The sequence below is a fragment of the Scomber japonicus genome, chromosome 17 (genome assembly GCF_027409825.1).
Source record: "Scomber japonicus isolate fScoJap1 chromosome 17, fScoJap1.pri, whole genome shotgun sequence".
Lineage (NCBI taxonomy): Eukaryota > Metazoa > Chordata > Actinopteri > Scombriformes > Scombridae > Scomber > Scomber japonicus.
The window spans coordinates 19,562,290-19,575,954 of NC_070594.1; the positions used below are offsets into that span (position 1 = coordinate 19,562,290).

The window sequence follows — 13,665 nt, forward strand, 5'->3', positions numbered from 1 at the left end:
GCGGGCTGCCCTGTTGTTGCTGTGCGGGAAACCCCGTACTGACTCTGAAGGGGCCCAAGATGGCTGAATACTCACGGGGGGGGCAGTTAGCAATTATCTGAACAAGACCTCGGGAATGAATGGCAAATAGCACTATAATGTAAAGCGCAAACTTGAAATAATTTTACGAATACAGATTGTCGGTTTGCACATTTTTTGGGATGCATGAAAACCAGTAAGGAGAGAGTTGTCTCTCCGCGGCCCCGAGCCAGAACATGGCGGAACACTTGGGGAAGAAATAGAAGCTAACGCTAGCTAGCTGGCGTATTATTGAGACACATTTGGAAACGTTGGTCCTGGGTAAATACGGCGTTTGCGTTCCGCAATTGTGAAGTAATGTTTTCGGTGCACAGCTGTGGTCATTCTGCTTCAAATGGTTGTTTAACCTTAAGTATGTGGAGCGTAGGCAGTTAGCGTACTAGCTTGCTTGTCAAATCGTTGAGGTTTGCTACTAGCTAACGCTGCCCGCTAGCGTACAAACTGTTCCATTAAGCAGGCAGTGTTTTGGGAACCAGTTATCGTAACATCGGGGCTTATTCTTAATACACTCCTTATAACTATATGTGGGGACGTTGTCATGTGTGTCAGCCCTCGTTTTGTCGCCTAACACGGTAACTTAGCTAATGTCAATATCATCCGCACTGTTAAATTAGACTATCGTTAGCTTGCTACAATGGTCTGTAAGCTGCTTTTAAGTGGTGCGTTGCCCGTTACCGTGGCGAGATAAGTTTTGAGGCAGCTCGTCAAAATAGTCTTGATTTTGTAGTTGTAACTGCAGAGTCAGGAAGGATAATCGACCAGGTGTTCCGATTTAAAGCTGCTTTCGCCTGACTGACCCCTGACACAAGCTCAATACCGCATTGTAGTAGTTAACAGGTGTAAAAAAAAAAAAAAAAGAAAGAAAAGTGAATTGAAGTTGTGGCGTTGCCTGGCGAAGCAGACACAGTTTAAAAGCCAAGAAGGTCCGGCAGTGGGGAAACCGGGTAAAACCACCTGCCAGGATGACTGACACTCGTCGACGAGTCAAAGTCTATACCCTCAATGAGGACAGACAGTGGGATGACCGTGGGACAGGGCATGTCTCCTCTGGTTATGTTGAGCGATTTAAAGGCACGTCTTTACTGGTGCGAGCAGAGAGTGATGGTAAGTTAATTTCAACTGCGAATTTAAAGATCACATGCATTTTTATTTGTGACCATTATGTTTGCTAAATGAATACTATATGTCAACAATACGTTCAACACAGATTTATTTGAATAACCTAACCCACGTACCACTTGAAAAATCATTACAAAGCAATTAAGACTTTATTATGCAATGTTAGCTGCTCTTATAGTATGATGATGCTGGACTCATCATTAACATCCTGCTCCCTTGCAGTTGGATTTTTGGTCATTGTGAATGTTAATGCCCAACTTTGATATTACCTGTGTTTATCCCTGGATAGGTTCCCTACTGCTGGAGTCCAAAATTAACCCAAACACAGCCTACCAGAAACAACAAGTAGGTGCATACTCAGCGTGTTGTACTGTAGTATGAACATGTACTTCTTTCCATTGTGTACTGTTTTTGAATTAGTTTTGTTTTTCTTCTGAAAAGGATACGTTGATAGTATGGTCAGAGGCTGAAAATTATGATCTGGCACTCAGCTTCCAGGAGAAGGCTGGCTGTGATGAAATCTGGGAGAAAATATGCCAGGTAATAATACTTCTCATTGCGTGGGTGTATGTTTGTCTGCTCCATCTGTGGATGCCTTTGCTGTCAAGTGTATTTGGGTGTTTTTTGGTAATAATTCCTGACTAGCCGTATTTTAAATCATTAATACTTGTGTCTCAATGTTAAGGTGCAGGGAAAGGACCCGTCGGTGGACATCACCCAGGATGTGGTGGACGAGTCTGAGGAGGAGCGCTTTGATGACATGTCATCTCCAGGTCTGGAGTTACCACCATGTGAACTAAACCGCCTGGATGACTTGGCTGAGCTGGTGGCCTCCTCACTCCCATCTCCACTGCGGCGTGAGAAACTGGCACTGGCTGTGGAGAATGAGGGGTACATTCGCAAGCTCCTGGAGTTGTTCCGTGTGTGTGAGGATTTGGAGAACAGAGAGGGACTACACCACCTGTACGAAATCATTAAAGGCATCTTCCTACTCAATCGTACTGCACTCTTTGAAGTCATGTTCTCTGAAGAGTGTATCATGGACGTCATTGGTTGTCTGGAGTTTGACCCAGCACTCCCGCAGCCACGGCGGCACCGGGAGTTTCTCACAGAGACAGCCCGCTTTAAGGAGGTGATCCCCATCTCTGATCCTGAACTGCGTCAGAAAATACACCAGACGTATCGAGTGCAGTACATTCAGGACATGGTGCTGCCCACGCCCTCTGTTTTTGAGGAAAACATGCTGTCCACCCTGCACTCCTTCATCTTCTTCAACAAGGTGGAGATTGTGGGCATGCTTCAGGTGAGATTGGCAGACATGTATTATAAGGTTTGCCTCTGAAAGTTATTTGCTGTGACTGTTTAAAAGAAGACCTCTGTATGCACCACATTTTCATGTTTTTAAAACAAACAGCAAGCCCAAAACGGATGATAAAAATGTTTGTCACATTGCTAGAAACAAGCTTTACAAATAGACAAAGCTGCTATGTAAATGCACATGATTTTTATGATCGTGTTTATGCTGTGAGGACTGGAAATTAGATTGTACGCAGGTTTTATTTTTGTCCCATTGTGCCTTACCCAGTCTCAGTTTGTCTGCTAGTTTTTATGGTCATGTGACCTTTGTGTTTTTGTACTGTGTCAACTCAGCAGTGTTTATGTATGGCTGTCTCCATAGAGATGGAGAAGTGTTGTGTAAATCAGTAATGCTGCGCTAGAGGAAAACTCAAACTGGCCTGCTGTTGACTGTGGTATACTGTGCTATGTGAAGTTCTGAAGTTAAAAACTACTGATACAAACTATTTTGTCTTCACTTTGCATCAGGCAGTCTTGTTAAGCCAAGATTTAAAAATTCATAGCAGGTGATATGTTGGAGCTCATTTATCATTGTATGAGACTGGGATGACCATGTAAAACATCCTAAGTGTATAATAACAGTCTTTTTTTTGTTTATTTTAATTTGTTAAGAATTGAACCTTAAGGTGTGTATATAATGTCACAATGTATTAAACACTAACTGGGCTTATAAATCAATCGTTGGTAAGCATTGTATAAACATTTTTTGGCTTTCTGGATATTTGTATTGGATACAAATGATCTGACTCAGTCAGTGACTTTGCTACAATAGATTTGGTGAAGTACACAACTGACCCTAGAAAAAGCATGAGGGATTTATTTATTTTTCATATCCTGATCTACTTGTTGTCTACATGATGCTCACCCCTCTCATCTCCCCTTCCCTTTTGATGTCAGGACGATGAGAAGTTCCTGACAGACCTTTTTGCACAGCTAACAGATGAGGCCACAGATGATGACAAAAGACACGAACTGGTATGTTAGACCTCCTATTGGAGATAGTTGTTAACAAATGTTGTTCATAAATTTTCTCCTTGTTCCTTCTTACACCCATGTTGTTTTTTCCTTTTTATAGGTAAACTTCCTAAAGGAATTCTGTGCATTCTCACAAACGTTACAACCTCAAAACAGAGACGCCTTCTTCAAGACACTGTCAAACATGGGCATTCTACCTGCACTAGAGGTCATACTGGTGAGTGCCGCAACTCAAATAATTTAAACTTTAAAAGAACTTTTGTTGGCAATGGCTTTGATGGTGCAATTGTTTTTTGCATTGCGATAATGGAATAAGGTTTTGTGTCTGCTAATAAATTACAAGTAGAATTATGTAACATATATCCAAAAAGACACAAAAACAAAACATCAGAAGTAAGACAATTTTTTTTCATTTTTCAGTATAGCCCTTATCATAGATGATAGATGATGGGCTGATAATGAACACCTGCCTATTGTGAATGTATTGGAGGTGTGCGATTATTTTCATTATTGATTTATTTGCTGGTTTTGTTTTTGTTCATTTAATTGTTTGACTATAAAGTCAAAAAGTCACACGTTTTTTAAAGCAATGTCATCAAATTCCTGTTTTGTCCAAAACACAAAGATATTCAGTTTATTATCAAATACGATTTAAGAAGAGCATCAAATACTCATAACTGTGAAGCTGAAACCACAAATTTTGGGCATTTTTGCTCAAAAGTGACTCACATTTTTAATGAACACAATAGTTGGTTTCAGAAATGGATACAAAAAAATACTTGGCCAGAATGTGACCCAAGTTTTAAGCCAACATCCCAAGATTTAAGATTTAGATAATGGATAAGGCTTGGCATTACATGTATTGTCCTTTTTTAATAAAGGATGGGAGTATTAGTAGACTTCTGGTCTGTGTCTGAGAACGAAGGTGTAGAGAGACAGGATTTTTACACATACTTGCAAATGTGGCGCTATTATGTAAAAGAGGTGAAGGGACTGAGCAAGGAGAAAACCCTCTGATGTTACACAGATGTTTATTAAAGCACACAACTTGAAACCCACCAGGCAGAATATTGCCGAAATATATACCTTATATTTTTGACGAAGAAAAACTCAACAGAATACATAAACCAAAAGTGGGAAAAAGTACTGGACATTGAAATCTGTCAGAAGGAAAGGACACTGCTAGAAGAACTGTTTGATAAAACCCAAAAATAAAATCAAAACAGACAATGCGGGCTCTTAGTAGTAGATCATACTCACATCTATTGGTCTTGTCCCATCTAATGTTCTGGGCGATTGTTTAAGTTGCCACCAAGAATATATTTGGATTTGATGTTGAATTCACAGCAAGCAAGAAGGAAATTACAAGACACTCGCTTTTTTATATATATTGTCAACAGCATATACAGTATAAAGGTACGACATTCAGTATAAGATTGCAGAAGAATATGGGACTAAATGGGATTTATACCTGATGAATGAGTGTGACAGCTGAAACTACAGTAAATGCAACTGTCAAACATGACACTCAATGATAGTGTACCATTCTGCACCTAATAACTCCTATGTATACCATTCAGTGTAACTGGCAACCTCATATTTATTGTGATATAAAATTGTGAAAATAAAGAACACCCCCCCCCCCCCCAACAAATTGATTTAATCGACTAATCGTTTCAGTTCTAATCTATTGCATGCAATGTTATATGGTGGTCAGGGATTGTGCAATAATCCTCTTGTTTCAATGACTGGCAAAAAGAAAATGTCACTTAAGTAAGGGTATTTCCATACATGCTCCATTTCAGCTTCTCATGTGGATAAATGCATGTCGTTCCTTGTTCCAAGTCAAATAAACGCAGACCACTATAAAGAACACATTTGTTTTGAGTGGTCAGTGTGTTTGCATATTGAGCACACGGGAGGAGCTCGGAGTAGACCCGCTGCTCCTCCGCGTTGAGGAGCCAGATGAGGTGGCTCGGGCATCTAGTTAGGATGCCTCCCAGACGCCTCCCTGGTTAGGTGATCAGGGCACGTCCCACCGGTAGGAGACCCAGGACATGCTGTAGAGACTATGTCTCTCGGCTGGCCTGGGAACGCCTATGGTTCCCCCGGGAAGAGCTGGACGAAGTGGCTGGGGAGAGGGAAGTCTAGGCTTCCCTGCTTAGGCTGCTGCCCCCGCGACCCGACCCTGGATAAGCGGCAGAAGACGGGGTTGCGTACAGACAACAAAAACATCAGGATGGCTGATGCAAGTTATATAGAAGTTGTAAAGATAATTTAAAAAGGAGCATGGACTGTTTTTGGAGGTATTTCAGTTGTACTCCCTTTCTATTTGGCAGACTTTGGTCAGCTTCTGGACACACTGAAATCATATTTTAAAAATTTCAGTGGTGCATTAGCCACATTCTTTACCAATATCAGTGGTGTGGATGTAAATGCGACCAGAATATTGTTCATGCAAACAACAGTATCCCATCTCCATAGACAAACAAAGACAACTAGAAATACCACGTGTCCTTCCAACAGATGACCGTTGGAAGTGATTGATACTACCATCTTTGATCTTTTTTTTTGTTATAATGAAACCAGCATTACATTTTTATTAGTTTCAATGCATTTTACTTACCATTTGTTGGATTCCCTGGATCAATTTCCCTTTTATGTGATCTGTATTTGATTTGCTTCAGATTGTCTTTAATTCACCAGAGTTGCTGACTTTCAATTGTTAGCTAGCTAGCTGTCTCCAGGATAAAAACATTACATTAACTCATCGAACTGAGGGTCGAGCAACCTAACCTGAAATGCTTATTTTTAAAGTCCATGTGATACCCCTGTCTACCGTATTGTTATTTATTGTCCCCCACTGAACAGTTTTCTCTGCCCAGTGTAGCAGCTCAGCTAAGACGCATGATGTAAATTAGCTGGTCGACCAGTTCACTTCCTTGAACTGATTAGATTTTGGTGGTCAGAGGTCAAGGTCACTATGCCCTTGTATCCATCCCATTCTCTCATAAATGCAATATCTCAGAAACACCTGGAGGGAATTTAATTACATCTGGCACAAATGTCCACTCAAGGATGGACTGATTAGAATTCAGTGGTCAAAAGTCAAGTTCACTGTGACCTCACGAAATATGAGTCTGGACAGATGTGGATGTAAACTGCAACTTGACTAGTTTTCAAAAATAATTTACTGCATAGAAAAGCAACCAATAGAATTTCCATTCTAGTGTGGACTGTTAATTGTGACATATTTTGAACACCAAGAGAGAAAAACCTCAAACCATAATGTAAAACATTGAAAAACTTAAAGGATACAGCAACTACCATAATATACATCTGTTCTCAGAAATCTGTCTTTGTATTAAGATTTGAATTTCTTCTGTCACATTCATATTATGTTGGGGTTTCTTTTGACATCCTCTGCCAGTTTTCCTGTCAGATAAGACAGTCACATACACTTTGTTCTTTCCCTGCATCTAGCCACTATCTGATTATGCAGTTTTTGAAAATGTTATTAATTTGTTTTAATCCACTGTCAATGTGTGTTTTTGAAACAGGGGATGGATGATGTTCAGGTGCGTGGGGCAGCCACAGATATCTTCTCTTATCTGGTGGAGTACAACCCCTCTATGGTACGAGAGTTCGTCATGCAGGAGTCTCAGCAAAATGATGATGTAAGTATGTTGACAAATTCAGCAAGGCAATGCCTCTAGCATTTTGAATAGATCTGCTATTCAAGATCTACAAAATTCAAAGAATTTTCCGAATTTAGTATTATTTCCATGCAGTCAGTATATTGATACAGCAATATGAGAGCATGCAATTCACCACTTGACACAGATGGATATAAACAAATGTTCTGTTACTGATGATTATTTGTTGGCCTTACAGGACATTCTCCTGATCAACCTGATCATAGAACACATGATCTGTGACACAGACCCAGAACTAGGCGGCGCGGTGCAGCTGATGGGCCTGCTACGGACTCTGGTTGACCCGGAGAACATGCTGGCTACTGCAAATGTGAGTTTGTACATTACTCCTAAGATATGGGTTTGTTCTCACAATGTCGTGACCCAGTTCATGCTGGCTACATCTGCATGGTCATAAAATTCACCCATGTCCATGAAGGCTTCTCCTCTCTTGCATCGTACCATATTCCCCATCCTTGTCTTAAAATAGTTGTTAACCCAAACATGAGCTGTCTCTTACTGGCAAGAGTGTGCCATCTTCTTTTCTAGTACGCATGTGTACACTTTCCCTGCCTGTATTGAAGTACAAACAAAACTTAAGCCTGAGCAGAGCACTTGGATCCAACTTGTCCACAAGCACTTGGAACATTATATCTTGTGTGTGTGTGTGTGTGTGTGTGTGTGTGAGAGTGAGTTGCTTGGTCCTGTTAAGTCAAATGAGATCAAACGAAAACATTTTAAATTACATTATAAAAGATGCAAGAGTGTAAAAGAAAACAGTGAGTTCACTATTTTATAGCAACTATTTTTATATAGAACTCAGAAGAGTTATTACAAGAGGAAAAGGGAGTTGATGCCACATTTGTTTCTATGCATCCAAACAGATAAATTTGATTAATCTGTAGAATACCGACACAGGAGTCATATCAGAAAAAAAGTCTCCACTCTTCTTGCCTGGATTTTTTTTTTTACTAATCAAGTTACCCTGCTGTAACTCAAAAAGTTGGTTGCCCCAGTGATGCAGATATAAATAATGCACCATAAATGTTGATGTTGAGTGAGTGTGAAAGCATTCATGCATATCAGTATCAGTATCATGCTGTTGATAAAATTGTTCCCTTTGTGTACTCTCTCCAGAAAACTGAAAAAACAGAGTTCCTGAGCTTTTTCTACAAGCACTGTATGCATGTCCTCTCAGCTCCACTACTGGCCAACACCACAGAGGAAAAACCTAGCAAAGGTATTTAATGTCTGTGAGATATGTGATGATAATTGTGTTTGTATTTTTTTAAACATAATTTCATGACCAATCCTTTTATGGGCCTTTTTACTTTCTTTCTTCTCTAAGATGATTTTCAAACATCCCAGTTGCTGGCCTTGATTTTGGAGCTGCTGACATTTTGTGTTGAGCACCACACCTATCACATAAAGAACTACATCATCAACAAGGACATTCTCAGGAGGGTATTGGTGCTTACTGCCTCTCAGCACGCCTTCCTGGCACTATGTGAGTTTCATATAATCACACAAAAATTGCCTGTCAACCTGGACAACATCTTGCATCATTAAGCACATTTTCAACAGAAATCAATCATCGCTCCTTTCTCTCTGTGTGTCAGGTGCACTGCGCTTCATGCGGAGGATCATTGGTCTGAAGGATGAATTCTACAATCGTTACATTATGAGAAACTTTCTCTTTGAGCCTGTCATCAAGGCCTTCCTAAACAATGGCTCACGCTATAATCTCATGAACTCTGCCATCATTGAGATGTTTGAGTATGTCCGTGTGGTGAGTAACGCCTGAATCTGCCATTCTTTTTTATGCAACTTTTTTTATGTCACTTTTGATTCTGTGGTGCCAAGAGCAGAACGTTTACATTTGCCATGTGGCACCAAACATTTCTCTTTTCTTGCCCATTTGTGCAGTTCAATGCATGAAAAACACCATTAAAAGAAAATGGCCAAAGAGCCACAGAAAGTAGCAGTTCACGGTCAGGCTCTTTTCCCGTGCTTGGCTTGTAGTTAGGAAGTTAGAGGAACAAAATTCTCCTGTTCTGCTTTGCTCTTTGTTAATCTTTGTAGCTTGTATCCTCAAAATTGACACCTATCAGCCAGCCAGTTATTGTTATACACCTCAAAAGTACATTTTTTGATATATTTAATCAAGTTCATGCTGAATGAAATTCATGAATGAATTAATACAATTGACATGTAGATTTTTATGCATTGACTGAATAACTAATATATGCAAGTAGTATAACCATGTTCCTGAAAGTGAAAATTTGTTGGCTATATAGCATTTTTATTGGTTTTATTTTAACTTGTTTGGTGTGTTCTCCCCTCTCTCTTTGTCTCCTGCTCATTTCTTCTATACTTCTTTCCCCTTCCTCTTTTGCTCTTCCTCTTTCCTAAACTGTAAACTGCCCGTTTTCTTCACTTTCTATACCTCCCTTTCATTTTTCCTCCTTGTACTGGCTCTCCATGTCCCTCTCTCTCTCCTCCCATTACTCCCAGGAGGATGTGAAATCTCTCACAGCTCATATAGTAGAGAACTACTGGAAGGCTCTGGAAGATGTGGACTATGTCCAAACATTCAAAGGCCTGAAGCTGCGGTATGAACAGCAGCGAGAGAGGCAAGACAACCCCAAACTGGATAGGTGAGAAAAACGAAGCTGCAGTACAACAACTGTTACAGTCTGGAATGATTTAATGAAGTGAGGAAACTCTTCATGTGTGTCTTTGTCTCACAATAAAAAAAAAAAAAGGTTAGTGTGACTTCTCCATTAGATAATATGCATTATTGAGTTGCCATGACAAACATATTTCATGTTAGACTTAAGTGTAATCGGTCACAGTTCCTTTTTCTCAAATGATCAGTGCATACTTTGTTTTGAAGTTTAGTTTTGCACTGACTGTATAAAATCAAGTGTTATTTCTAGGGATGGATATTGTCAGGATTTTGCAGTTACAGTAATGAGCATTGTTCTTATTAACTTGAGTATGACGTTATCTTCACCTGGTTCACTGTCTCCAATGCGGCCCCCCTGCTCTGCTGAGCCTCGCCTTCAGTCACACCGACAGAGCTGAACAGACGAGAAGCTGCCTGCAGCGCAATCATGAGTCACACCAAAAAGTAGAAAAGAACAAATAAAAGAACTGACCTTAAAAACATCTTGGGTTCTTAATGGTATTTGAACCGTTAGTTAGTTACAGGTTTCTCAGCCAAACACTTTTGACTCTCTTACCTCTTACTCATCTATGACTGTCAATGGAGCAAACAGAATCAAATCAGAACTTGAAACTGTGTGTCACTTAAGACCATTAGTTAACTTAAAATCAGCACACCTGCTAACACTGCCAGTTCTCCCTTTTTAAAATTGTTACTTTGCACCTGTGAGATTGTTTTTGTTCATTGCGTTTTACAAAATAGTTTTCAGAAAAAGGTACAAAGAGGTTTTGGACAAAGAATGTATTATGAATTGGGAGTCACTCGCATTAGAAAGTACAAAATGCCCTTTAAGGGGCAGCTGGCTAAACCATCACCTTCTTATGTTATTTTGAGTAAATACCGTAAATGTATTTGTTTCTTTGAATAACTAAGCTTTGCATTATTTTCTCCAGCATGCGCTCCATCCTGAGGAACCACCGCTTCCGTCGTGATGCACGGACGCTGGAGGATGAAGAGGAGATGTGGTTCAACACAGATGAGGATGACATGGAGGATGGCAAGGCAGTGGGCCCTCCCTCTGACAAGATGAAGAGTGAGGAAGACCTCATGGAACCTATAAGCAAATTCATGGAGAGAAAGAAATGTAAGTTTATTTTTTGTTCTACTCCCTCTAATAGATATTTTGGGGTGACACAGGGGTTGGACACAATCACATGCTGTCCAGTCTTGTTATATAATGGTCTATGCTGTTGAATCCCATAGAAGAAAGCAACAAAGTAAAGAGAATATGTGGTCTTGATCCTGTTGTCAGGCTGTGGTCATGGTCCAGATTCTGGCTTCAGTCATTGTGGCTGTACTAAACAGAGTCCCTCAAAAACAGTTATTTTATGGTCAGATTAGATCTGTTAAATGTGTTTGTGAGTAGAGGTTGGCATTTTTCTAGAAATACAACAACATTTTGATTTAAATTACATTCAAACAAAAAAAGAGAAATATGTCTTGGTTATAGGATGACATTTTGTTCACCCATGAAAAGGTATTTGTATTTCAATAGACTATAAAGAACTGGGGAAAATGACTATTTTTTGTCCACCTCTCCATATCTAGTAAAAGACCCAGAGGACAAGGAAGTACTGGGGAAGTCGAGCTTGTCAGGCAGACAGAACCCTAGCTTCAAACTCTCCTTTTCTGGCTCGACCAAAACCAGCCTGTCGAGCCCTCCTTCATCTGCCTCATTGAACCCAGGTTCTCCAGGGTCACCAGGGTCTCCGGGCTCAGGAGCGCGGAGCTCACCCTCCACCACAGCTGTAACCACAAAGGTAACTGACTGCCGATGGTCAATTTTTTTTGTTGAGAACAATACACTATAGACACTTAAAATTGACCTGGGAATACTCCAAATTCCTCATCAAATAACCTATAGTAAACAGTGCATAGATTTGGGGTTTTATGCCCTTTTAGTGCTTTGTTATACATTTTAATGCTGAATTATTCTCAAACTGAATTTGTTATTCTGCTCAGAAACACCGTATCTGTTCTGTCTTGATCACTAGTTGACTGAAAGGAAGTAAGATTTGAGCTTTAACTATGAAATCTAGCTACTTATTTTCACACCTCCACAATTCTTGTTTTTGTATTAAAAATAATAATAATAATCACCAGTAATGTACCATTGGCTCGCACATATTGTATCCTTGTCAGTAAGTGCAATTTCCAAAGTCTGTGCACAAAAACACAAGAGATCAACACACAGAACACAATTTTGGACAGTAGATTTAGCACTCAACCAATCCATATTGATCAGAATCCTGACCAGATACAGTATATGATTTGTGTTTCTTGTTTTCTTCAGGGAGGGTTAGTGGGATTGGTGGACTATCCCGATGATGACGATGAGGAGGAGGAAGAGGAAGATGATGGGGAGAGTAAAGAGGACCCTCTGCCACCTTCAAAAAAGTCCAAACTGAGCTCCTAAAGAAGCGTCACTGTCTCAGTTTGTGCTCCGCTCAGACAGTTTCAGTGCACAGACTTCACACAGGAATGATCAAACTTGTAAACAAATTGAATGAATGAAAGCCACCCTTTGCTGTCAGCAGGTGGCCAAAAGAGGAGTGGACTGTGAATGGATTCGAAGCCTCCTCAGACTAGCCCAATTCATACAAGTGCCAATCAGGAGACTGGGAGTGGAAAAAACGTCTGAAAAGTGAACGGTCGGGGGAGAAAAGATCACACTCTCAAGATCTTCAGCGGACTCAGACAGTATGAGACAGATCGGAGTTCAATTCAGCAACTGGAGGAAATGACCACATACAAAAACACATGTACACACAGACTGAAATCCCAGAGAGCTTGCGAGCTTGGACCATAACCCACTGCCCCCGCCCCCCACTCAGGGAAGGACATCACAACGACCCAAACGGGCCGGCCAATTCAGACCCAGAACCACCACTCGCACCCCCATCCCCTCCTCAGAATCCACTTCCTCCCTGTTCCTTTCTACTTTTTTTTTTTCCTCTGCTCTCTTTTTTTCCCTCTTTGTCTGTTGCTTTTTGTCCCTTTTTTTTAAGTTAGTATATAGGACCAGACGGGAGGCAGCATGTGGCAAAGAGCTGTCTTTGTTGTCGTTTGATGATGTCATCAGTGTCGTCGTTCCTCAGCGGACATTATTTCTCTGAAGAGAAAAAAAGCCAGCAGTTTCTTCATTGTTTTCATTTTGTTCTCTATTTGTCTCTCTATCTTTCTCCTGTTTTTTGTAAATGACAACAAAAAAGACCTGCCTTTAAATGTTCAGGACGTTTTCAGTCACACTTGAACAGGTTTTTAAAGACCTCAGTAGGTGAGCTAGTTTTACCCTTTTTGCCCTTTGAAACTGCAGATTTTTTGGAGAATTTGTAATCCCGTCTTGATTAAAGATTGAGTGGAATTCTAGATGTGATGAATTTTGTCATATCTTCTCTTTTTTTTTCCTTTTACATGAGTGTACACTTAGTTGTTCAGAATATTTGGGACCATTAAAATGATCTTTGCTGTAAGATGTCCTACTACCCTTTGTCCTTATAACTCAAGTGTTTGCTTGCTGCATCTGATACACAAATCACGATTTCCTTGGTGCCAGAAGAATTTGACCTTACATTTGTAGCACAGATGTCAGGTTTAATAAACATAAACTTTCAGGCCACCTAATGTCACACTGTGAAATTTGAATAACGAGCTGTAATCCCACTCTCAAAACCCCAAAAACTGAGTGGTGAAATAAAAATGGTATCTTCATAG

General features: G+C 40.2%; 1 protein-coding gene across 2 annotated transcripts; it reads left to right on the forward strand.

Annotated features, from left to right (window-relative positions):
* The first annotated feature begins 55 nt into the window (after positions 1-55).
* smek1 (SMEK homolog 1, suppressor of mek1 (Dictyostelium)) lies at positions 56-13,320 on the forward strand. Of its 2 annotated transcripts, none has more exons than XM_053336870.1 (15): positions 56-1,182; positions 1,487-1,542; positions 1,639-1,737; positions 1,883-2,500; positions 3,451-3,528; positions 3,629-3,745; positions 7,089-7,205; positions 7,423-7,554; positions 8,361-8,463; positions 8,572-8,730; positions 8,843-9,012; positions 9,738-9,880; positions 10,845-11,035; positions 11,500-11,711; positions 12,245-13,320. In XM_053336870.1, the coding sequence occupies exons 1-15, from the start codon at positions 1,041-1,043 to the stop codon at positions 12,365-12,367; spliced, it is 2,460 nt and encodes an 819-aa protein (XP_053192845.1). In that variant the 5' UTR covers positions 56-1,040; the 3' UTR covers positions 12,368-13,320. The 2 variants fall into 2 exon arrangements, with proteins under 2 accessions (XP_053192845.1, XP_053192846.1); XM_053336871.1 differs by having other exon boundaries at positions 9,741-9,880.
* The last annotated feature ends 345 nt before the right edge of the window (positions 13,321-13,665 follow it).

Coding starts and splice junctions, on each gene's coding strand:
- smek1 (XM_053336870.1), top strand. CDS start 1,041: ATGACTGACACTCGTCGACGAGTCAAAGTCTATACCCTCAATGAGGAC. Junction 3,746..7,088: donor CTGCACTAGAGGTCATACTG/GTGAGTGCCGCA, acceptor TTTTTGAAACAG/GGGATGGATGATGTTCAGGT. Junction 11,712..12,244: donor CCACAGCTGTAACCACAAAG/GTAACTGACTGC, acceptor TGTTTTCTTCAG/GGAGGGTTAGTGGGATTGGT.